Here is a 25,759-nt window from a genome sequence, read left to right as displayed (position 1 = left end):
AATGGAGCAGAACTGGGCAGGCCTGGTGGCGAGGCTATAGGTCCGTATTAAAATCTGGTAACCATAGTACTGAGATCAGAGAGCAGAGTATATTGTAATGTTTGCTAGAAGTTGGGGCCCAGGAAATCATAGCAGAATAATAGGATTTCTTTGCTTGAGTGACAGCTAATTTATACTGAAAAGCCATATCTTTGTGGCAATAAAGATAATCGGTGAGTTTGCTCTTCTGCCAACGACTTTCCAGTTGGTGAAGCTGGCTACAGTGGAGGCAGAGGGCTGCAGTCATGTAACAGAGTTAATTCCAGAATTCTGTAATTACAGCCTCTTAATTTGCCCTTGACCAGCAACTCCAATTCTTCTTCTCACCCCAGAGACTATAACCCTGCTGCTGATGCTGCAGCATTCCCAGATTCAGCCAGCCGAGGAGCAGTACATCTAGTTTCAGGATCAAGCCAGAAAACCTCTACCTATCAGTGCCTCTCAACCACTAGAACAACCTGTGTGAGTGCTTCTAATTGCAGACAAATTCTGATCTAATCTACAGAGAACGGTTGAAACTGTTTAGGCTCCCTTAAGAGCATGGAGGCCATTGCTTGAAGCCTGTCACAGTGGAAGTGGGTGGGTAGAGAATGATAGTAGTCTCTGCTGTCTCTGTCTCTCATTCCCCCCCTCCCCCCTTCTCACTGCTATATTTAACAGCCGTGAAGGCCTTAAAAGGTCTGGACTGAGGTGCTGACATTTCGCTGGCTGCAGGCATTATTTTTGCTCTGGTCCCAGGAGTTCAGTCCATCACAGTGGTCCTGCCTATCTCTTTGCTGGATTCAGCTTTGCTGGATTTTTCTCTGTACCGCTCACTTCTCAACCCATTCCAGGATTTGACCATTTCATCCAACTTTGGTAAGTGCTCAGTTTCAAGAGAAAACTCTTTTTTTTCCTCAACATTTACCCTTTGTTTTAGGCTCAGTTCCAAGTTGTCTCAGCCTTTGGTCAAGGGGTAGGCAGATTTTACGGTAGCTTTCTTCAGTCTTCTTTGCATGTCGGTTGAGTACAGTAACAGCAGAGAGAAATGCAAGCATGAAACAGCTAAAGAAATGCAAGCATGAAACAGCCATATGGCAGCTGCAATCTCATAATAACATCATTTATTTTTCAGGATTTAGCTCAGATCTTTTCATTAGCAGCTCAAGAGTTGTATTCATATATTAGAGGAGGTAGATGAGAGCTATGGGAGATATAAGAAATAGATTTTCAGTTTGCAAGGTGTTTAATGCTTATGGGAAATTTAGAAATTCTATGAACCCCTAAAAGCAAAATTTTTAAAAAATTTGGAGACAATTGTTTCTTTTTCTGGGACCCTTTTATTAAAGTTTAGCATGCATTAAATGCTAAGAAGCCCATAGATGTAAAATTGTATTTTAGAATTTAGTTCACGCTAAGCTTTAGTAAAAAGGTCCTTATGTGTTGAGAAGGAATACATAACTCACTGAAGGAAGTTTAGTTTAACTTGATGCTGATAGTGGATTTTTATTGTGAAGGATTTTAGATTAGGTTTCATTTTTGGCCCTAGTCACCAAAAGAGATGGGGAACTATACCCCAATGAGAGTATTATCTATTATAGTACATTTTCTGGATAGACTTGCCCCCTCTTCTACAAAACCGCGCTAGCGGTTTTTAGTGCAGAGAGCCGCGCTGAATGGCCCACGCTGCTCCTGACACTCATTGAGTTCCTATGAACGTCGGGAGCAGCGCGGGCCATTCAGCGCAGCTCCCTGAGCTAGAAACTGCTAGTGCAGTTTCGTAGAAGAGGGGGTTGGTCTAGGTACAATATCTGCCAACATTTCTATGTATTTTTTGGGTGGGTAGACATGAATTGATAAAGCATGGTTTCATTGGAGAAATTCAGTCGTTGTTAATAAGATATTTTGCATAAAGAAAAGAACTGCACATTTTGGAAAAGGAGAGCTCCTAGCTATGACATCAGCCTTGCACCAGCTTACTTTTCCTTAATTCCACCTACATATGTATTTATATCACTGTCTATGAATAGTGAGATCTCTGCTATGGCACAAATTGCTGTGTAGTAGGAAAATTAAGCAAAAATGGAATTAGGGTGCACTGTAGAAATGCAGAAATAAAAGCAATGGGATAGTTATGCCCAGTGGTTTGAGCAGTGCACTGCTAGCCACACAAGCTCAGGTACAAATCTCACTTCTTTACAGGTTCTCCCTGTGACCTTGGGCAAATCATTTTACCCTTCATTGGCTTGGGTACAAAGTTGTGGCTAGAGTTACCGATGCACGCTAATCTGATATGACACACCTTATTTAATGCAAGCCCTATGTAATCTAATCTAATCGTTCCTATTATATATCGCATCATCCCCATTTATATTGAAGCCCAATGCGGTTTACAATAAGATTTAGACTAGCCGATCAACTAATCAAATCGAACTTTGAACAAATAGGTTTTTAACTGTTTACGGAGTGCTGAATAAGAGATTCATAGTGGTAAACCATTCCAAAGGGAAGTCAATTTAAAAGAGAGAGATCGCGCAACCTGACCCTTAGATTGGACTTCCTTAACTGAAGGAAATATTAACAAATATAATGATGCAGATCTACATCTTTGTCCTGATAAATAGAATATCAAAGGTACAATCTGATGATCTAATTGACCATACATAAGTTTATAGACTATACAAGCACACTTAAACTTCACCCTAGATTCCACTGGCAGCCAATGCAATGTTTTTAGTAAAGGTGTGACATGCTCAATTTAATTTTTATTAAATATCACTCTAATAGCTGTATTTTGTAACAACTGTAATCTTTTAAAATCAGTTTTGCTAACTCCATAATAAACTGAGTTGCAATAATCCAGTTTAAATCAGACCCTCAGGGTATAAACCTTCTAAGGCAGGGAAGTACCTACGGTACTTGAATTTACAATTCATCTTGACCTTGCAGTTGGAAAGGTGAGCAACTGAAGTCAAAGCAGCGCAGATGAATCACGGCTCCTTGAGTCTGCCAAGGCTTGGTGCAGCACCACAGAGCTTTCCTGGTCTGAGGATTCTTTCCTCCCAATATTCAGCGATACTTAGCCAGCTGAGAACAGTTTAGCTGGCTATCCACCGATATTCTGCTGAATATCCCATTGGCTGGATTGGCCAGTAACAGCTAGTCACTGCCAATATTCATCAGCTGGCCAGCTAAGGCTAGCGACTAGATAGACCCACCTAAAAACAGGTCTATCTTTGGCCGCTAGGCCTTAGCTGGCCAGCTTTTGACTATCGGCTTGGCCAGTTAAGTCTGCGGTGGTGAATTTTGACCAGAATATTCAATGCTGGTGGCTGAATACAGCAGACCACAGGAGGTAGCCAGGCTGCCTCCTGCTGCCTCATTATTGGGCCCTTTGTGTTTATCTCATGTTTTCTTGAATTCTGTTACTGTTGTGAACTTCATCTCTACAAGGAGGTTGTCCTGTGTTACCGATCACCTTTTCTTTGAATAAATATTTCATTGTATGACTTCTAAGACATTCTAAGACTTCTAAGACTTATAGAATTTTGGTTAGCATCCGTTATTAACACTGTTCAGGTACCTTCATATCTTTATCATATAACTTCTCACTTCTAGGGTATATACATGTATTCCCTGTAAGCGACGCCTGCTATGTGTCAATCACCAACAGGTGCTGCTTATGGAATCATGGCTCCTAAGGACTCTAGGCACCAGAAATTTAGGCCAGGGTTTTACAGATCTACATTTCCGGCACCCAGGGTCCTTCCTGAATCACAGCCAGTGGCACCAAAGTCCGGCACTGCCCCTAAACATGCCCACTTCTGGACTTCGTCATCACTATGCGCTGCTAACCACCAGGGACCTAGGCGCTGGTCCCGGAGGCTACGTAACAACGGTTATTTTTATTCTAATGAGGGTTTAATTGGGTTTTAATGATGCAACCAATTATTGCGCCACTTAAGCCCAATTAAACTAATTAAGTTTGGTGGTGGTAGGTCAGCTACCGCCACCTAACTTTTGGTAGCTTTTGTAGAATCTGGTTCTTAAGTCTTTAAATCTCATGGTGCAGACTGAACTATTTTGGTGACCGATTTTTATGCATGGCCTCAAATCTGTCCATATCCTTTTTGAGATATAGGCTCATATTTGCATTTGATAGGTGCAAAGCTGGCAAATTATTTATTTAATTTGTTTTCTATTCCGTCCTCCACAAAGAGCTCAGGACAGGTTACAATATGCTATAGTTACAGTACAAGCATTTTTTTTTTCATGGCACAAGATTTTATCCTGATGCTACACATACTAGGGATCTAATGCCAATATCTGTAATATTCAGTTTACAGGTTAAATTTGTTACAGTTACAGTACGAGATTTTACAATACAAGTTTTTGTCCTAACGTAACACATACCAAGGATCTTGCATCAATACACATTTCTTTGTCATCTATCGGTCATAGGAATTAGGTGAACAGGTATGTTTTATTGCTTTCCTAAAGTTGAAGAGTTCTTCAAGGAATCTTTTCTGTGGGATAGAGAATGACACGGGGAAAAAATTTGTCCCTGTCCCCTTGAGCTCGGTCCACATCCCCGCCTTGTCCCCGCAAACCATCTGATCCCATCTGCATAAACCATCTCCCTTCTGTGTTCCTATTTTCCCCATTTCTAATATCTCCCCTCGGTATCTGTATACTTCCTCCTGTGTCTGGCATTGCCCCCACTGTGTCCATATACCATCCCCATGTATCTCCCCTTTATGTCTCTGTCCCTATGCCCCCATGCAAATAATTTCCCATCTGTTTCTATTACCTTTCTATGTCCATATTTCCCCTCTCTTCCTCATCCACACAAATATGTCTCTCTCCTCTCCAAACCCATCTAGCTCCTTTCCCTCTTTCTCCCCCTGCTTCCAGCATCTGGCTCACCTGCCTGTGCTCCCCTTTTTCTTTCCTGCTGTGGGTTCAATATTTGTCTCCCTCTTACTTCATTCCCTTGGCCCAGCATCTCTTTCCCTTTCAATCCCTCTTTCCTACTGTAAGGAAACACATGTGGTAATGGATCACGTAGTCCAGCAGCCTCCTCCCTCCTGCATTCTCTGTTGGGCTTTTCTAAAATTGTGAGTAAATGGACCATTTTTCCCTCTAAAACAATCAGAATGTCTTCTTCCAAACCTGTAGTGTGGCTTTTGCAATTAGATAGCAAAGTGAAGGCGGGCCAGCGGTGGAACCGAACCCACCCTGGAGGCGCGTCAGTGCAGGGCCAGCCTGGGTGGGAAGCAAGGAGAAGGTAGTAAGTATGATTCGGTAGGTTTGGTTTTATTTCTTTGCCTTGAAGCTCCCTCCCTCCCCCCCTCACCTTATGTGGTGAATTTCATTTTTCTTCTCTCCCAGCGGCACGCTTTACACAAGTCGAACATGGCTGCTTGAGTTGAATCTTCTCCTCTGATGCAACCTGAAATAGCAATCGGGTGAGAGGGGGCTGCTGGACCGCACGATCAGTGATTGCTCGCATTCCCTTACTTCACTGCAGAGACAAGATCATTCGCCGCTCCATGGGGCGGTGAATGGCCTTGTCCCCGTCCCCGCGGCGACCACTATTTTTCTCTCCCCGTTTTGATGGGTTACCTGCAGCTACCTGCGGGTAACAGCCACCGTGTCATTCTCTACTGTGGAAGTAGTCAATTCCAGTGGGTCAGTATGAAGTGAGAGTAGAAATGGGTCGGTATGAAGTGAGAGTAGAAACATTGTTTAGCGGTTTGCAGTTGAAGGGCACAAGCAGGGGGTGTTTTGAGGTGTATGTCCAATTCACTCCATTGTGAATGTTTACTTGTAAACTGTTCTGAGCTACTGGGAGGACGGGATAAAAATCTAAATAAATAAATAAAATAAATATTTCATCTTAGGAGTGGAGGGACCTGTTCGGCACGTATGGAGGAAGCTTGGCCATTGGCCATCACATAGCCTGGCACCATGTCATGCAAGGATTTGAACGCTAGCATCAGGCCCTTGAAGATACAGCGTTTTGCTATGGGCAGCCAGTAAGCTGATGATAGAGCCTAAGAGACTGGGTCACGGGGATGGAGGTTCTTTAGAAGTCTGATTGCCGTGTTTTGTACATGCTGGAAACGTCATATGTTCTTCATTGTGAGACCATTGAATTAAAGGTTTATCTTGTATAAACATCTAAGTCTCCATTTTACAAAGCTGGTATATGAATATTTCAAGCTCAAGTGTGTTCAAATGGTCTGGCCTTCTTTTGAGTGGGACTAAATGATTCTTAAATATCGACTGCTGGAGTTATACCTATTACCAAACACATTTTAAGTGTTAGTAAACCATTGTAACTGGGCAGCACACCACTGGAAGGATGGAGAGTTACCTCCTTAGAGAGGCATAATCAAAACTTTAAAGCATCCTAAGTCGGCACTTGGACATCCTAATAGCAGGGACGTCCACTTGCCAATAATCAAAACCAACTTTCTGGATGGTGCAGCAGTACTTCTAAGTTGCTGTGCATCCAGAACTCAAAAAGATGTGTTGTATGGTGTATTATGGGCAGGAATCAGGTGGGCTTAAACCTGGATGTACTGCAGTGATAATCAAAGCTTTCCTAGAGGGAACTTAGACGCCAGCAGTTAAATCCGTTTTAGTTGCGTCTAAGTGCCCCAAAGCTACCCAAACTGGCCAGATGACCATTGGAGGGATTAAGACATGATTCCCTCTTACTCCCCAGTGGTTACTGACCCCCCTCCCACCACCCAGAGATGGTGGAAAAAACCAGCACATGGAGGGATTGCCATCAGCTGATTGCGGCAGAGGAATCGCCATCAGCTGAGCTGGTTTTGGGGATTCTTGCCAGCTTAGCTGAAGGGGATTTCTCTGCCTCGATCAGACAAGGTAGTTGGGTACGTCTACAAAATTTGCTTTTTGTGCATTTTTCACATGGTTGTTTTTATTTTTGAAAATGGCCTTAAGGACCAAAACTTATACCTAGGTCATTTTCAAAAATAAAAGGTATAGACGTCTAGCAACTTTGAAAATGGACATTTTGTCTCCTGGGTTTCTAGATGTCCTGCCTAAAACATTCAACTTTAGACTTGTACGTCCTATTGAAAATGCCCCTTTTAATCTCCAGTGGTTTGTGTCCCCCCAAATGTCTAACTATCAAGGAAAACCAGTGACTGTGACAGCATTGGAATAATACCTGGTTATGTTTCTAAAGTTGCAAAGATAACTGATTAGAAATCAGTTGTTAAAACAGGAATAAAACCAGAGAGGTATCATCAGTACTTCCATGACAGCTAAGTGTGATCTTCATTTCTTAGAAAAACCTGTCGGTGGCACCAGCAGCACATGGTAAAATCATGTTATATACTATCATGATGTTTAACATAGCTGCTGATCTTTTCAAAAAGACAGCAATCCAAACATCATCCTGATTAATGCAACACCATAAAGATTTCTAGCTCTGTTTCTCCAAACCTTTTTCCTTGGGGATTGTCTTCAATTTTGGTCTAATATAAAACAGGAGAGTCAAATCCACAAACTCAAGATCACAAGGCAAGAAGTGGAAATGTCCTAAACAGACTGGTGAACTCCAATGTTTTGCAAAAATTTCCTTTTATTCATCCAAAAGTAACTCAATGACTCAGCATGTACATGTTTCGGCCAAGGTGGCTGCCTCAAGAGTCTTAAAAATCTCGTGGTTGATATAAATAAATAGGTCCACAAAAGAACATATATTCAAATCATGGCTGTAGAATTATGGATAGCTAAATAGAAGATACCACATTTTTAGAATCTCTGAACTGCATGCTAAAGTCAAATCGATTCCGTTCTGCAGCCATGATTTGAATATATGTTCTTTTGTGGACCTATTTATTTATATCAACCATGAGATTTTTAAGACTACTGAGGCAGGCCACCTTGGCCAAAACATTTACATGTCGAGTCATTGAGTTACTTTTGGATGAATAAAAGGAAATTTTTGCAAAACATTGGAGTTCACCAGTCTGTTTAGGACATTTCCACTTCAATTCTGGTCACCACTTCTCAAAAAAGCTCTAGTGGAATTAGAAAAAGTACAGAGAACGGTGACCAAAATGTTTAAGGGGATGGAAAAGATGAGGAAAGGCTAAAGATGTTGCAGTTCTTAAACTTGGAGACGAGATGGCTGAAAGGAGATATAATAGAGATCTATAAAATAATGAGTGGTAAATGTGAATTTGTTGTTTATTCTTTAAAAAAAAAAAGTACAGACTAGGAGACACTCCAAGAAATTACTAAGGAATATGTTAAAAAACCAAATAATTGAAAATAGAGTTCTCTGCATAGTTGAGCTCTAGAATTTGTTGCCATAATCAAAGCAGTTATTGTAGCTAGTATTAGAAAAGCTTCGGACAAGTTCCTGAAGGGAATGCAGAGAAATCCACTGCTTACCCCTAGAATAAGCAGCATGGAATCTTGCTGCTTTTGGTATCTTGCCAGATGCTTGTGACCTGGATTGGCCACAGACAGAAACGGGGACCATTGACTGCTTTTATTTCTGTGCTCTTTTCAAATGCATTGCAGAGCTGGATGATCACATTTAAGGCCTGATTTACTGAGGCAGTACTTCCATTATACAGTATCACATATATGATTAAACACCATAATGAGACATTTTACAGAAAATTATTTATAACAATAATGTTAAAATACTAAAATAAGTAACAGCATTATCATAGAGAAAATATCCTAAGTAAATAAAGAAAATCCCTCTGCCTCCCATCCCTCCTTTATTTTCTGTCTAAAGGAGGAGGAAACCGCCCTTCTCTCCCAAACTCATTACTTATTCCTCTGACCTCATCCACACCCTGTTCCTCAGTTCAATATCCTCTATGGTCATCCCCTTTCTATATCACATCCACAATTGATCACTCACCACTGCCAAACTTGTAATGATCAAACCACTCCTCAAAAAACTTTCAAGGCCTTTACTCTATCCTCATCTACAGAAACACCAAAGATGGCCTATCCTGAAAAGTCAGATTTGCCACTCCAATGAGTGAGATTGAAGACTAATAAGTGAATTTTTCTCAAGTTACATTCAGGGTATAAATTTGGCACAGTGGTGGAGGAGGGACAGAGGCCAAAGGAAGGTCTTCTGGCTAATTTTATTGTCAAGTAATGTCTTCACATGCATCTAAAAATTGATTTCTGCATCATGAATGACACTTTACATATTTTAAACTCAATTATTTCATGCACTTACCAACACTAAACCACATACATATCTGTTGAAACAATTCAACTGTGTTTAAAATTCCCTCAGTAAACAGTGTCTCATAATTTAATCTTGATCAGCTGAAAAAGCAACCACCTCAGTACATATCAGATCCTGCAAAATGTTTTAAAATTGTGTCTGACGTTATGACCCAAATTAACATAAGAATTTAAGAATAGCCTTACTAGGTCAGACCAATGGTCCATCAAGCCCAGTAGCCTGTTCTCATGGTGGCCAATCCAGGTCCCTAGTACCTAGCCAAAACCCAAGGAGTAGTAACATTCCATGCTACTGATCCAGGGCAAGCAGTGGCTTCCCCCATGTATTTCTCAATAATAGACCATGGACTTTTCCTCCAGGAAATTGTCCAAACCTTTCTTAAAACCAGCTACTCTATGTGCTCTTACCACAACCTCTGGCAATGTGTTCCAGAGCTTAACTATTCACTGAGTGAAAAAATATTTCCTCCTATTGGTTTTAAAAAATATTTCCCTATAATTTCATTGAGTATCCCCTAGTCTTTGTAATTTTTGACGGAGTGAAAAATCGATCTATTTGTACCTTTTCTTCTCCACTCAGGATTTTGTAGATTTCAATCATATCTCCCCTCAGCTATCTCTTTTCCAAGCTGAAGAGCCCTAACCTTTTTAGTCTTCCCTTATACAAGAGGAGTTCCATCCCCTTTATTATCTTGGTCGCTCTTCTTTGAACCTTTTCTAGTGCCGCTATATCTTTTTTGAGATAAGGAGACCAGAATCGAATGCAATACTCCAGATGAGGTTGCACGATGGAGCGATACAGGGGCATTATAACATTCTTAGTCTTGTTAATCATCCCTTATATTAATGTTTTTTGTCACTTCAGTAAGGTCAATATACAGTCCTTCCATTGTAAAACACTGTGAGGGAAATGATCTAAACAGGCCTAAACTAAGGCGCCAGTAGGTGACTTACCAGCACCTGTTAATTAGCAAATGCCATTTGAAATAGCAATTAACATAAAATTTAAAGCACCTATCGTCTCCTAAATATAATGTACCAGAATCGCACCTCTGGAGGCACCTATCAGTGCCTAATGCCACTATAAGCGTGATTAATGAAAGGCACCAGAAATGTAAGCCTTGAAAACCCTAGCCTACATTTCTAACACCCGTCTTTGCTGGAGGCGCAATTCTCTAACCAGCATCAGTGCATGATTGACATGTGATCGGCGGCTGATAATGGTGCCAGTTACAGAATCTGGGTCTATGTACAAACTTGTTCAGAAATACACTCAGAACCTTTTCATATCATAACATCACTAATTCCAAGGACTCAAAGAACAACAACCTTATAGAAAAGGGAATTGAATGTGATATACTGCCTTTCTGTGGTTACAGTCAAAGTGGCTTACATACTGTATGAAGGTATTTATTTTGTACCTGGGGCAGGGGAGAGCTACCGTAAGTGGCTTGCCGAGGGTTGCACTAACAGGCTACTACTCTACTACTCCATCCCTTACTCTGTCTAAAGGTAAAACTATAAATATTACACTGGGATCTAAAACACCAAAATTCCACCTAATGAGAAAACAGAACAAATAGGACTGCTACATATCACTAGACTAAAACTGCTTGCTAGCAAAATATCAAACCTTTGTCACAAGCATAAAACATAGACAGACCTCAGTGCATATGAAACAAGGGACTACAGATCAGTATAGAGATATGAAGGCAAAAAAACTGAACCAGAAACCTCAAGAAGTCAGACACTGCATATGTACAGCAATACAAGGAACTTGGGGGGGGTCCAATATTCAAAGCAATTTAAATGGTCAGAAATTACTACTGTCAATAGATAAATAAAGCAAGGAAACTGTTTTCTTAAATCTCATAAGAGCTAGGAGGTCAAAATGATATGAAGTGTCAATACTGTATAAAACTCCTAGAAAGAGGAATTATTAGGTGAATTATATATAAAAGTCTTTTATATATTTTTTGTCACATACACTCAGAAATGTGTAATTCAGCCAAAAGCCAAAGCTTCTATAGCCGCCCCATCACTGTGTAAGGAATTTTTGAAGTAAATGCTAATATGTGCTATTTAAAAAGTAGAAATTGTTTTCGATGGCACAAATGAAGGAAGGGAAGAAAATCCCACTTATCTTTTAAAGGTGTTTCGAGATTCTGTTTCAAGGAACCCGAAATTAAGTCTTAATGGTTCAAATGCCAAAGAACTAGTGATAGTGCAATTAGGGCAATGATTTCATATTCATATGTGCTGGATTAGAAAAGGAATTTCTCTGCTTCTGGGATCTCTCCCTGCCTGTCCCCCCCGCTGAAACCACTACTGCTTCCTCCCTGCCCCACCGCCGATAGTAGCGTGGTGGTGGAGATACGGCATTGCTCTCATGTACAGCTGAGTAGCTTTTAAAGGTCATCCTTTCAAACCACCATTTGTTTATTTACATTTAGATTGTTTCACTATAAGACCCGTGAGGCAGGCCATACAGCCAAAACACGTACGTGTTGGGTCTTGAATGAATAAAAAGATTGAGCACCAAGGTCGCCTCTTTTGCTTCTCTGTGTTCTACCCTGAGGAGGTATAATCTCCTGTTTGTGTGTATGGTAATGGGACCTTCCATAAATATCTTGGATAAAAATGTGACTCTTATGTTAAATTAAAAAAATTCTCACATTGATGATCCTATATTTTTTTGGGAAGTGGCTAAGGCTGTACTATGGGGAGATATTATTGCTTAAATGGATCATAGAAAACTTACATCCCCCCCCTTTTTTTTTTTTTTTTTTACAAAAACACGAAATAGGTTTATAGCGCCAGCCGGCACGATGAATGCTCTGTGCTGCTCATGGGAACTATATGACTGTCGGAGCAGAGCATTCAGCACACTGGCCGGAGCTAAAAACCTCTTCTGTGCTTTTGCTAAAAAAAAGGGGGGGTTAGTCTAACATACACATTATTCGCTTAGAGGCACCTTTGAAAGTGGATAAGTGAAAGCTATGCAATCCTATGCAAACTAATAACACCTTGATAGCTATACAAGTAACATTAAGGGCTCCTTTTACAAAGCTGTGCTAGTGATTCCCCTGCAGCAAATGCGTTGAAGCCCATTCATTTCCTGTGGACTTCGGTGCATTTTCTACAGGAGTCCTAAATTCTTTACGGTATGAATGTAGAGATTTCTATTTTTTTGGGAAACATAAACACTTTAGATATGGTAATAAATCAGGCAGTCTCCTAGCTCAACTCACCAAACAACATACGGGCAACAGATTTATAATGATGAGGAAAAAAACAAGAAAGGTACATCTATAAATTACACTACTGAGATGGTAGATATATTCCAGCAGTTTTCTCAACAACTATACATATCAGGTGTCACTACAGATTCTGCCAAGGTTCTGTATTATGTACTTAACATCTCTCTCTCAAAGCTGGATACAGCACAAATGAAACAACTTTCTTATCCAATAAAAGCTATACTACTACTACTATTTATTACTTATATAGCGCTGAAAGGCGTATGCAGCGCTGTACATTTTGACATTTAATAGATGGTCCCTGCTCAGAAGAGCTTCCCATCTAGCTTAGACAGACATGACATATAGGGTTAAAGATGCAGGAACCCAAGGTGAGACGGGGTTAGGAGTTGAAGTCAGTGTCGAAGAGATGGGCTTTTAACTGGGCTTTGAACACTGCCAGAGACGGAGCCCGCTGTAGGGATTCGGGCAGCTTGTTCCAAGCATATGGTGCAGCAAGGTAAAAGGGACAGAGTCTGGAGTTGGTGGAGGAAGAGAAGGGCACAGACAGGAGGAACTTATCAGCTGAGCAGAGATCGGGGGGGGGGGGAAACTTAGGTGGAGATAAGTGAAGAGAGATAGTGAGAAGCAGACAATTGAGTGCATTTGTAAGTCAATAAGAGGTGTTTTAATTGTTTTCGGAAATGGATGGGAAGCCAGTGAAGTGACTTTAGAAGAGGGGTAACGTGAGTATAGCAGCTCTCTTGGCATATGAGTTGTGTAGCTGAATTCTGGATGGATTGGAGGGGAGCGAGATGTCTATGCAGAAGGCCGGAGAGTAGCGAGTTGCAGTCATCTATGCACGAGGTGATGAGGGCGTGGCCAAGGGTTTTAGTAGTATGCTCAGAGAGAAAGGGTCAGATTTTGGTAATACTATAGAGGAAGACGCAGCAGGTTTTTGTGATGTGTTGTATCTGGGCAATGAAGGAGAGAGAGGAGTCAAAAATGGCCCCAAGATTGTGAGCAGACAAAACAGGGAGGATGAGAGTGCTGTCCATAGAGACAGAGAATGGGGGGAACAGGGAGGCAGTTTATGTGGCGTGCAATGGGCAAAAGCCTGACTGAAGCGGATCCAGAATAGCTTGGGAGGAGAGGAAGTCCAGGCAATGGCAGTGAACAGCACGTTCAAGTATCTTGGATCAGAAGGGAAGGAGGGAGATGGGGAGATAGTTGGAGGGGCTCATGGGGTCCAATGAGGGTTTTTTGAGGAAGGGTCCACAGCTTCAAGGACACCAACTTCGAGGGCATGGGGGAATTCATCCATCATGCACTACAAAACCAAGCAGTAACAGATAACGTAGAAGAAATGTGGTCAGCTCTTAAAGATACCATACAGGAGGCAACCAACCGCTATATAAAATCAGTAAGTAAACAGCGAAGGAACAATAAGCCACAGTGGTTCTCTGCGGAGATCTCGGGCCTCATAAAAGAGAAGAAAAGAGCGTTCATTTCTTACAAACAATCAGAGAATCAGGACTCGAGAGAAGACTACCTGGCCAAGGCAAGAGCCGTCAAAACAGCAGTTAGAGAGGCCAAATTCCGAAACGAGGAGACGTTAGCGAAGAACATCAAGAAGGGCGATAAATCCTTCTTCAGATATATTAGTGACAGAAACAGAAACACAGGAGGGATAGTACGCCTTAGGAAACCAGATGTGAACAATGTAGAATCAGACTCGGAAAAGGCTAAACTTTTAAACGAATACTTCTGTTCGGTCTTCACCCGCGAGGCACCGGGATCCGGCCCTCAGCTACATGCAAGGATGGCTCAGTAGACCCGTTTAGTAATTTTGAGTTTACGCCAAGCAGTGTCTACTGTGAGCTGTCTAAACTCAAGGTTAACAAAGCGATGGGGCCAGACAATCTACACCCCAGGGTGCTCAGGGAGTTAAGTGACGTCTTGGCAGAACCACTATCCGCGCTTTTCAATCTCTCCCTTAGTACGGGTATAGTCCTGTTGGACTGGAAAACGGCTAATGTCATTCCACTCCACAAAAAAGGTTGCAGGATGGAGGCTGCAAACTATAGACCGGTGAGTCTCACATCAATAGTGAGCAAGCTGATGGAAACTCTAATCAAACGTCAATTGGATACGATCCTGAATGAGGAGAATCTACGGGATCCCCGTCAACATGGATTTACTATGGGGAGATCCTGCCAATCCAACCTGATCAGCTTCTTTGACTGGGTGACGAGGAAGCTGGATGTTGGGGAGCCCCTGGACATCATATACTTAGACTTCAGCAAAGCTTTCGATAGCGTACCACACTGCAGGTTGTTGAGCAAAATGAGTTCTATAGGATTGGGTGACACATTGACAAAATGGGTTGAGAACTGGTTTGGAGGTAGGCTTCAGCGGGTGGTGGTGAATGGCACCCCCTCTGAAACGATGGAGGTGATCAGTGGAGTGCCGCAGGGCTCAGTCTTGGGCCCGATCCTGTTCAACATCTTTATAAGAGACTTGGCTGAAGGGCTTCGAGGTAAAATAACGTTATTCGCAGATGACACCAAACTATGCAATGTAGTAGACAGGAGTGCAACGGTCAAAAACTCAATGTCCGACAATATGACGCATGACCTACTCCTACTGGAGCGCTGGTCTAGGATCTGGCAACTAGGTTTCAATGCCAAAAAATGTAAAGTCATGCACCTTGGCAGCCAAAATCCATGCAAAAGTTACACCCTTAATGGCAAGATCCTAGCAAGGACTGTAACAGAACGGGACTTAGGGGTGATCATCAGTGAAAACATGAAGACTGCCAATCAAGTGGAGCAGGCTTCATCTAAGGCTAGACAAATCATAGGGTGTATACGTAGGGGTTTCGTCAGCCGTAAGCCTGAAGTCATTATGCCATTGTATAGATCCATGGTGAGACCACCATCTGGAATACTGTGTACAATTCTGGAGGTCTCATTACCGCAAAGATGTGCTGAGACTGGAGTCGGTCCAGCGAATGGCCACCCGGATGGTCTCAGGACTCAAGGACCTCCCGTACGAGGAACGGCTGGATAAGTTGTGGCTATACTCACTTGAGGAACGCAGAGAGAGGGGAGACATGATCGAGACATTCAAATATCTCACGGGCCGTATCGAGGTGGAAGAAGATATCTTCTTTTTCAAAGGTCCCACGGCTACAAGAGGGCATCCGTGGAAAATCAGGGGAGGGAAGCTGCACGGTGACACCAGGAAGTACTTTTTCACCGAGAGAGTGGTTGATCGCTGGAATAGTCTTCCACTTCAGGTGATCGAGGCCAGCAGCGTGCCTGATTTTAAGACAAAATGGGTTTTGTCATGTGGGATCTCTTCACAGAGAAAGGTAGGGGAGGGTCATTAAGGTGGGCAGACTAGATGGGCCGTGGCCCTTATCTGCCATCTATATCTATGTTTCTATGGTGTGACAACAGCATGTTTGAAGGCTTCAGGGACAGTTGCAGTAGAGAGCGATAGGTTGAGGATATGACAGATAGAAGGGATGGCAGCAGGTGAGATAGCGCCAAGCAGGTGAGTAGGAATCTGATTAGAGGAGCAGGATGCTATTAAGGTAATTACAACTTCACAAGACTCCATAGTTACAATGCAGGATACCTTTCCATAAAGCAGTTTTACTAAAGTCTGACAAGGATCCGAGTCTTACTGCCCAGTGTAATTTCTCAATTTGAACACATAACTAGTTTTGAGGGGCTCACCATAAATTATAAGGGGGTTATGGTAAGATGTACATCTGGTACCCTTTATGTGAAGTTCAAAACAGTGCCCTTTAAGGTGTCTCACTGCTATTTTAGCGAATTGTATGAATAAATTCATTCCTGCTCCAATTTTAAATGATCAAATGGGTGTGGATAAGGGCAGAGAGTCTGAACAGAAGAACATAAAAGTGTGCTGATTGTATGCAGATTGCTTTAGAACATTCTGCAGTGTCAACAGGCAGGTTCTCTTACCCTACTAGTGAGTTTAGACCCAGAAAAAGCGTTTGACTCTTTGACGTGGTCCTACTGTTTTTCCTCTTTTGAAGCTATATGGCCTTGGACCTGGTTTCCTGTAGGTGGTATTCACTTTGTGGTCTTTTTACTGAAAGTATACCTATAAGCTGCATGGCATTTCACACATAGCAATTCATTAGCATGCAGTAAATCCTTTAGTGCACCTTAGTAAAATATCCTCTTTATATACAAATCCTAAGGCTAGTATTTTGGCGAATGGAGTTCAGTTGCCTTAGTTTCCTATTGCTAGGAGTACCAAGCAAGGATGTCCCTTGTTTTCATTACTATTCTTACTCATTTTTGTTTTTTAACCTTTATTATGCCATCTTGGGGTAGACCAGATCACAGAAGGGGGTCTCCTTTAATAATGCTGTTACAAAGATTTGGCTTTTGCAAATTACATGCTTCTGCATTCTCTAACTTTAGATCATTTAAAAAATTTTGAGTTACATTCTAGACTGAAAATAATTTGCAAAAATCTGTTGCTCTACCAAAACATGATGAGATACAGCCCCAGTGGCAAGGAATTTTCCTACTGCTTTGAACTTAAGAATCCATTAAATATTTAGGTTTTGTTATTTCTAAGAATCTTTCCAGGTTATATGCTCTTAATATATAAAACCCTTATTGCAACAAATATCAGGACAAATTAGCCAAATGGTGTTCTTTTCCCTTATCTCTAATGGTCATATATAACTTTATAAAAGAATTATAATTCCAAAATAGTTGTATGTATTTCAAATGTTGCCTTTCCTTTTAATGTGGAGGGACAAGAAAATAATTAATACATTGCTTCTGAAGTAGTTCTATCAAGGCTAGAAAGCTCATATCCCACTGAAAAACTTATTTCATTTGAAACCTCAGGAGGGGTCTGGGTATTTTCTCAATTTATACTCCTATAATTTGGCCTCTGGTGTTTAAGTGATTGGTTTCATGACAGTAGTTATTTTTCACAAAAATACTGTATAATACCACTTGTTCAAAACAGTACACATCAGTGTTGCAAGCCCTAAAAACTTTAAGGCTTTTTATGGGGCCTCAGAATCGGAGCCCACGCATAGCTGTTAGATCACAGACTGAAATGATCCACGTAGTTATTCCACTCCTGCTCCAATCATTGGCTCACTCGTATTTGCTTTTTTAGTTATATTTGCTTTTTTTGTTATATTTTTATAAACCTTATTATTTTAACCCTTCACCAATACTGTAAATAAATTAATTCTTCAAAGACAGTGCACTTTACTGTCTTTGAAGAATTAATTTATTTACAGTATTGGTGAAGGGTTAAAATAATAAGGTTTATAAAAATATAACTAAAAAAGCAAATACAAGTGAGCCAATGATTGGAGCAGGGTGGAATAACTATGCGGATCATTTCAGTCTGTGATCTAACAGCTATGCGTAGGCTCCGATTCTGAGGCCCCATAAAAAGCCTTAAAGTTTTTAGGGCTTGCAACACTGATGTGTACTGTTTTGAACAAGTGGTATTATACAGTATTTTTGTGATTAAGTTATTTATACCACTGGGTTGAGTGGTTTTAGGTTATACAGTAGTTATTTTTCATTCATGCCAATTGAGACTTGCCTAGGTTTCCCACTTCATTTTAGTTACGTGTCGAATGATCCGAAGTGTGTCACTCCTTCCACTTGTTAAACAACATTTATTTATTTGTTATGCCTGAATAATTTGGAACATTCTATGTATGAGAGTACTGTACAGGTCAACGACTACTCCTTCATTGCCTATTTATGGGAATCCTGCTTTTCCAACAGGCCTGATACAGAAAACTTTTGGGGTATGGGTTATTAAAGGCCTTACGTACTTGTTTCAAGCTGTGGATTTGCAAACCATTTTCTTTCCAAAAGCTCCAATTGGACTCCCTGCAGCTGATCGATACACACATTTACAAAATTATGTCCAACATTTACAAGCAAAGCAATATAAAATCTGCCTCAGAGCATACTTTTCCCCTCATAGAACATTTAAGGCTAGTATAATCGCTGTTGATGGATGTCTTAAATGCATGGCACTACTGCTACTAATCATTTCTATTGCGCTACCAGATGTATGCAGTGCTGTATTAATTATATGCAGGTACAAAGAGCAGACTTAAGTCATATATATTATCCAGATACACAGTTCTTCTGAAAGGCTTTATATACTTCATGTGGATAAATTTAAAGATAACCTTGAAAACATCTGCTGATTTTCTATTTGACCTGGACTCTCACCCAAGTGCATTCCAAAATGATTAAGTTGGGTTTTTTTTACATAAGACCTTCTTGATGACTATGAGATAAATAAATAAACTTTATTCTTATATACCGCCATACCACAATAGTTCAAGGCGGTTTACAGCAAGAGAAACTGAACAATCAGCAACATATACAAATCATAAAAAGTACATAATAGGCGAATAAGCTAGACCAGTGGTCTCAAATTCGAGGCCCAGGGGCCACATGCGGCCCCCCCCAGGTACTATTTTGAGGCCCTCGGTATGTTTATCGTAATCACAAAAGTAAAATAAAAGTTTCTTACTCATATGTCTCTTTAACTATAAATGACAAAATTATTATTAATACTTAGTCAAAAGGAAAGATTTATAAACTATAAAGAGTTTTACATCATGCAAAATTATTAATTCTTTAATAAGACATTAACTATTTTTTTTGCGGCCCTCCATGTACCTACAAATTCAAAATGTGGCCCTGCAAAGGGGTTTGAGTTTGAGACCACTGAGCTAGACCAATAGAAACTTAGGTTACAAATCTATCAAATAACTGCGTCTTTACTAATTTTCTGAAGGGGTGGTAAGATGAAACACATGGGATAATTTTACCAAGCCAATCATTCATTTTACCTGCCTGAAAGGCAAGAGTTCTATCAAGAAATCTTTTAAATCGGCAGGCTTTTACTGTTGGATATGCAAATAAATGAACTCTACATGTGGACTTGGAACAATCCAGGAGAAAATGGGAAACCAGGTAGATTGAAGACATACCAAATATTGATTTAAAACAAATACAGGCAAATTTGAACAGGACTCTTGCCTCCATTAGCAACCAATGTAATTTTTGGTAATAGGGACTAATATGCTCCCATTTTTTCAGACCAAAAATCAACCGTACCGTACAATTAAGTTGGAAAATTTCTACATCTCCTACCATCCCTCAGTGGAGAGATCAAATGATCTCATTTGCAATGTGTGACAGCTAAGTGTAAGAGTTAAACATCTGCAGTCTTTATTGTATACAGTACTATGAGGCTCACAATCAAAAATAAAGACATCCACAAATGCATCATAAATCGGCTCTTGGAAGTCCTAATTGCCAGGACATCCAAGTGCTGATTTTCAAAGCTAACTATCTGGACATCTTGCAAGGCATTTTGCCCACTGTGCTTCCAGAGTTCCAGGGGGCATGTTTGGAAATGTATTATGGGCAGACTTTGGGCAGGTTAGACTGGGATGTCTTGTGATGATCGAAACTTTCTCTGGACATCCTAGATAGAATGTAGACGTTTTGGGCTTAGACCTGTTTGGGTTTTTGTTCCTCTTGTTCCCTTATCTTGGAATGCTCACCAGAAGTACCCAAAGATTCAAACTTCTCTTTTCCTCATTTAAAGGAATTAAAGCTGTTCAGAAATTTAGCCAATCTTTTATTTTTAAATTAATGGAATTATGGAATGGTTTGCCACTTACTCTATGGGGTCCAGGCTCCTTCCAATCATGTCAAAAAACTTTAAAAACAGTCCTGTTTGAAAATCATTTTGAAAATCATTCCTATTAGTTTTTCTTTGACTTATGTTCCCTCACTGTTTTTCTCTTCCTTTATATATATATATATATATTTTAATTATTGTTAACCGAATCGCGCTCCTTTTTTGGTGATGACCCGGTCAACAAATCCAAGTTTTAGTTTAGAAGCATTTAAGTGCCAAAAAAGTACCCAAACTTAACAGATGACCATTGAGGGATTAAGTAATGACCCTCACACTCCTCCAGTGGTCACTAAGTCCCTCTTACCCCACAAAGATCTGAATGAAACAGTACATACCTGTCTCTAGAACAGCAGCACTTGGTATGAGAAAGCCCAGTAGAGCATCAAATAGGTGTCTTAAGTAACCTGATGAGTAGGCTAGTGAACCATAGAGAGGAGGAGCCAGACTCATAAGCCACTCTACCCACTACATTTATGGTGGAAAGTGTGAGACTACCAAAATCCTACTATACTGCCATATAGGTGCCACCTGTAGCCATAAGAGCTAGTGGGGTGATAGACTATTACGGGGCTCACCATAAATTATAAGGATGTTATGATAAGATGTACATCTGGCACCCTTTATGTGAAGTTCAAAACAGTGCTATTTAAGGTGTCTCACTGCTCTGTTGGCATGTCTGTGTGGTCAGTCCATCATAATGATGACCACTTCCACTTCCAAATGGTCTTGATTTGGATGTTTTTAACTTGTACATTTCTGGGGTTGAAAATGGGGTATAAAGTTAGGTGTCCTAAGGGTTGGACATCCTGTCAGCCAAGACGTCCAACTAGGTGATTTGACATCTAGCGGTTCAGCTTTTCAAAATGGACAATTTGGTGTTTCCGACTTTGGACGTCATGCAGGAAATGTCCAAATTGGACTTAGATGTTCTTTTCAAAAATTGCCCTCCATATTTCTTTTTCAATACAAAAAATATTTTTTTAAACCTCAAGTGCCCATTTGAGTGCAATACTAATTCAGCTGTTGCATACAGTAATTAGGCTGATTTTGGGATTACATGGGCACAAATCAATCAAAAGTTTCTATTCTGAATTACATTGGTTACCCACTGAAGTTACATTACATTAGAGATTTCTATTCCGCCATTACCTTAGGTTCAAGGAGGATTACAAAAGATTTATGGTTGGTCTGTTACAATAATGTAGGAATTTCACACAGGAAGCACACACACACTCAGTCTTAGAGTCAAGAAGGAGGCGCTGCCAGGGGCTAGCTCCGAGTCCCTTTTTATTATGCTTCTAAGCTAATGACATCATAGTAACTCCCTCATTTACGCATCTCATGATTGGTGAGTACAAAGGTACATGCTTTTACACTGGTGGATACAAAGAAAGATACATGCTTATACATCGCGATCACCCTCCCTATACCTCGTGCTTTTACCTCGTGATCATCCTCCAACTCAGCACTTAGACAAGGGCCTGATTAACACGTGGACAGAGCCTGAGTCTTTGCACATATGCAAAGCCTGTGCAATGCCTGTCAGCTGATGTCCTTCCCAAATAAGGACAGCTCAAATAAGATAAGCATGTGACAGTCCAAAGGTTATAATGCATGCTTCTTAATCTCTCTTGATTAGCCTTAAGCTCAGGGCCTGCATGTAGGCAAAGTCTGATTGTTGCCCATATAAGGGATAAGGGTAAACCTGTGTCAGGTTAATATGTGACAAGGGTCCTGTGACAAGATGCTAGCATTTTCCTTTACTTAGAATGGCTGCATGGCAAGAAGGGAGAGGAAATGGGAATAATTCATAATTCTTTCACAGGGGCTCATAATTCTTTCACAGGGGCTCAGAGCCTTACTCGGGGCCCAGATCCACACACAGGGCCTAGATCCGTACACAGAGCCTATATCAGTGTGCTGATCTGGCCTGGCTCAGAACTGCTTGTGTGTGACCTTGCCTGTGTTCTGCTGCCCTGGATCAGAACTTATCAGACCTCTATCCCTACACAAGAAGAGATCAGTGGTCATGACTAGTAAAGGTAGAGAATAGGGCAGGTATTTTCAGGGAGTTAAGAAAAAAATAGGAGGAATGAGGTAATCATGATATTAAGACTTAATCAGGGATTTCTTGAAGAGTACGGAATTTATTTCTTTTCTGAATAACCTGTAGTCTGTGGTTGTTATCAGCTGATTGGAGATTTGGTTATCCATTTTCACTGCTTGGGTGGCTAGGAGGCCGTCGTAAAGTTTTTTTCGTTTAACTTCTTTGATTGGTGGGTGTGTGAATGGGGTGTGAGTTTTTCTATGTCTGGTTGAGGTATTATGGATGAGCTGGTTGTTCAGGTAGGTTGGGCTGTCTCCGTTTATGGTTTTAAATAGCGTGTAGTAAAATTTGAATAGTATTCTTTCCTGGATTGGGAGCCAGTGTGAGATCATGAATGCTTCAGTAATGTGGTCGTGTTTCTGTAGGGAGTAGACGAGTCTTAGTGCTGTATTTTGAACTGTTTGCAGTTGTTTGATCATTGTTGCAGGGCAGGGGAGATAGAGGATGTTGCAATAATCCAGTATACCCAGGATAAGGGATTGAACTATGAGCTGGAATTGTGCACTTTCGAAGAATTTGCGTATTTGTCTTAGGTTCCTCATAATGGCAAAATATTTCTGTATTGTTATGTTTATTTGCGATTGCATGGTGCTACTTCTGTCTATTGTCACGCCTGGTAGTTTTAGGGTGTTTTGAATGGGGTAATTGATCGAGCTGATTTCTATGTTGGTAATAGTTGGGGTTTTGTTATTTTCGAGGAGGATGAATTTTGTTTTGTCTGGGTTGAGTTTCAGTTTGTGGTCTTCCATCCAGTTCGCTACTGTTTCCAGAGTTCGGTGTAGAGTGTCTGTTATGGTGGTCTTTGGTTGATCAAAAGGTATGAGGATGGTGATGTCGTCTGCATAACTGTAGGAGGTTATGCCTAGTTTTTCCATGTATGTCCCGAGGGAGGCAGTATATAGGTTTAGATTTTTCTTTATCCAATTTAACTCTGTATGTTCTGGATTTTAGGAAACCCTCAAACCATGAGAGTACTTTGTCTGAGATACCTATTGTGTCCAAAATTTGCAGTAGTATGTTATGGTCTACCAGGTCAAATGCTGTGGTTAGGTCCAGTTGTATGAGAAACATAGGTCACAGTTTAAACTCTGTATTACTGCTTTTAAATTATTAGCTGGGGAAGCTCCTGCAAGCTGTTATGACATATCTTCTAATGCAAGATATGAAACTTGCAATCAGTTCCTATTATGGTTCCTGACGACAAACAAATTAAAATCAATCAGGAAATTTTCACTATTCATTCCTTATTTTATGGCTTATGTCTGGAATGCACTGCTTCTTGTAATAAGATCTTGTAATCATCTAAGATTTAGGAAACTGTTAAAGCATTTTTCTTTTGCAAATTAGGCTTATCAGATATCGCTTTGAGTAATTCAGATTAATTGGGATTCTGTAGATACCCTATCAATATTTATGGTCTTTTTAATGTAATTCTTGGTTAATCTGGTCCAATTTCTTGTCTACTGTAATCCACACTGAATTGTTAAGGTAGCTGGCATAACAATTTGCTCAACCAAAATATTGTTTGGTTTAATCCTGAAATTTTACCATCACTATGTTTATTTACAAAAAATGATGCTTTTACAGATTTGGATCAGGTAAGTTAAAAAAACAACTTTTTTCAGACATCCTTTTTTTTTCCTTGTAGACCCACAGAGTTACGAAGTGCTCAGAATGTCTTTACTTTTCTATGAGAATCGCCATAAGCACCATAATTTTGCATACCGCAGCAGTGAGCTGCAGTCCACCCTGAACCAGTACCATCAAGAACTCAACCTGAAGAGGGGCCGGTCTGCCACTCACAGCAGCCTCCGGGATTACCACCACGACATGAGCAGCTTTGCTGCCGACAGCAGCCTTCAAGAAAGAACAAAAAAGGGAGAGATAGGGCGCATGACAACTGTGGGGGCAGGTGAGCAGAAGCAGAGAGAGAATGGATGAGAGAAGGACCCTCAGGCATGTGAGCTGGAGGAGTGTGCTGAATGTATGTGACTTGACACTGTTAATACTGTTGGTCACCATCTTCTCCTTTACACATTGGGCTCAGTTGTATTTCAGGATTCTTCTCTAGCTTGGTTTTCTTCTTCTCTCTTCCCTCATGCTTTCAGCATTTCCTCTGGTAAGCTATTCTATCAGTCAGCATATCTCAAGGCTTGATCTTGTAGGTGCGCTTTGCATTTATCTCTATGCTTATTCTTTCAGTTCTCTGATTTCCTCTCATGGCTTTCATTACCATTTTTATGCTGATGGCTTTCAGATCTACCTCTATACACAAGAAATTTTACCAAGAGAATCTAGCCCCAAATATCAGACTGCTTATTTGTTATCTATGCCTAGATGTCCCACCATCATCTTAAATCTTCCATATCACAGGCTGAACACCTCCTCCCCCATACAGACTTCTCATCTTCCCTTATTTCTGTCACTGTAGATGACAATGTCATCGTTTTGATTCTCTCAGGTTCTAATCTTGGTGGTGATCTTTGATGATGCTTTTTTACTTTCCTTGCACATCCAAAACTGTTAAAACTATCACTCCTTCATTTTCAACATTGCTAAAATCTATCTTTCTGAGCATGCTATCAAAACACTTACCTCTGTGGGTGTCCTCACAGGTCTCCCATGGAACCATTTTTGACCACTGTGATCTATTCAAAATGCAGCTGCATGACTTATCTTCCTTCAGAATCACTATGACCATTTTAACCCCATGTTGAAGTTGTTATATTGGCTTACCTACAGAATGGCGGCTTTTTTTCCACTCTATTCAACTGGACAATCATTCTTATTTGTGCCCTGTTCCTTCACTACTAACTCTCAGCTGCACAATTTGCCTGGAGTAGACTTCCAGGTTTGGTACATTATGCGCGGTGCAGATAGTCATGAGCACTTAAAAAATAAAGTGACAGTTCACTTTTCATACTGTCCGTACCAGGCTCCGTAGTTGACATCACCCATTTGTGAGAATATCTGCCTGCTGTCTCCAGATAACACCTGTTATGGTAAGTAACTGTGCTTTATGGTTGCTGGGCCTTGAGATTACTGGACATATGGCTAACAATGACTTGAAAATAGTTTCTTGGAACATCTCTTGTAAAATATTTTAAATTATTATAGCATGTTTGCATGAAGTGGCTGATTCTACAAATGGTGTCCTGATTTTAGGCAGCAGTAGGCGTCCTACCACCATCTCACCAGCCAATCGGGATGAACGTTTAAAAAAATCAAAGTGGCAAACAATACCTATATTATAGGCATCTGTCTTCCTCCTACAGAGACACATAGGGACCCTTACGGGATGCCCAATGCTGGCATGGGTGTGGTTTCTACCAGAAGTAGCCTTGGGCATCCATAATCATCCCTATGTGTC

At 40.7% G+C, this 25,759-nt stretch overlaps 1 protein-coding gene across 3 annotated transcripts in view; it reads left to right on the top strand.

Annotated features, from left to right (window-relative positions):
* The first annotated feature begins 746 nt into the window (after positions 1-746).
* MYOM1 (myomesin 1) overlaps positions 747-25,759 on the top strand; it is a 216,921-nt gene continuing 191,908 nt past the window's right edge. For 2 of the 3 annotated variants that reach the window (XM_033933965.1, XM_033933964.1), the window contains exons 1-2: positions 747-897; positions 24,038-24,301. In XM_033933965.1, coding sequence (XP_033789856.1) covers positions 24,064-24,301 — 238 coding nt within the window. In that variant the 5' untranslated portion in view covers positions 747-897; positions 24,038-24,063. The remainder of the gene's footprint in view (positions 898-24,037; positions 24,302-25,759) is intronic. The other variant, XM_033933966.1, reaches the window with a different exon arrangement.

Source organism: Geotrypetes seraphini, chromosome 2, assembly GCF_902459505.1.
Source record: "Geotrypetes seraphini chromosome 2, aGeoSer1.1, whole genome shotgun sequence".
NCBI classification, from domain to species: Eukaryota; Metazoa; Chordata; class Amphibia; order Gymnophiona; family Dermophiidae; genus Geotrypetes; species Geotrypetes seraphini.
The sequence above is the reverse complement of the archived record's forward strand: the minus strand, read 5'-3'. Positions and strand labels throughout refer to the sequence as shown.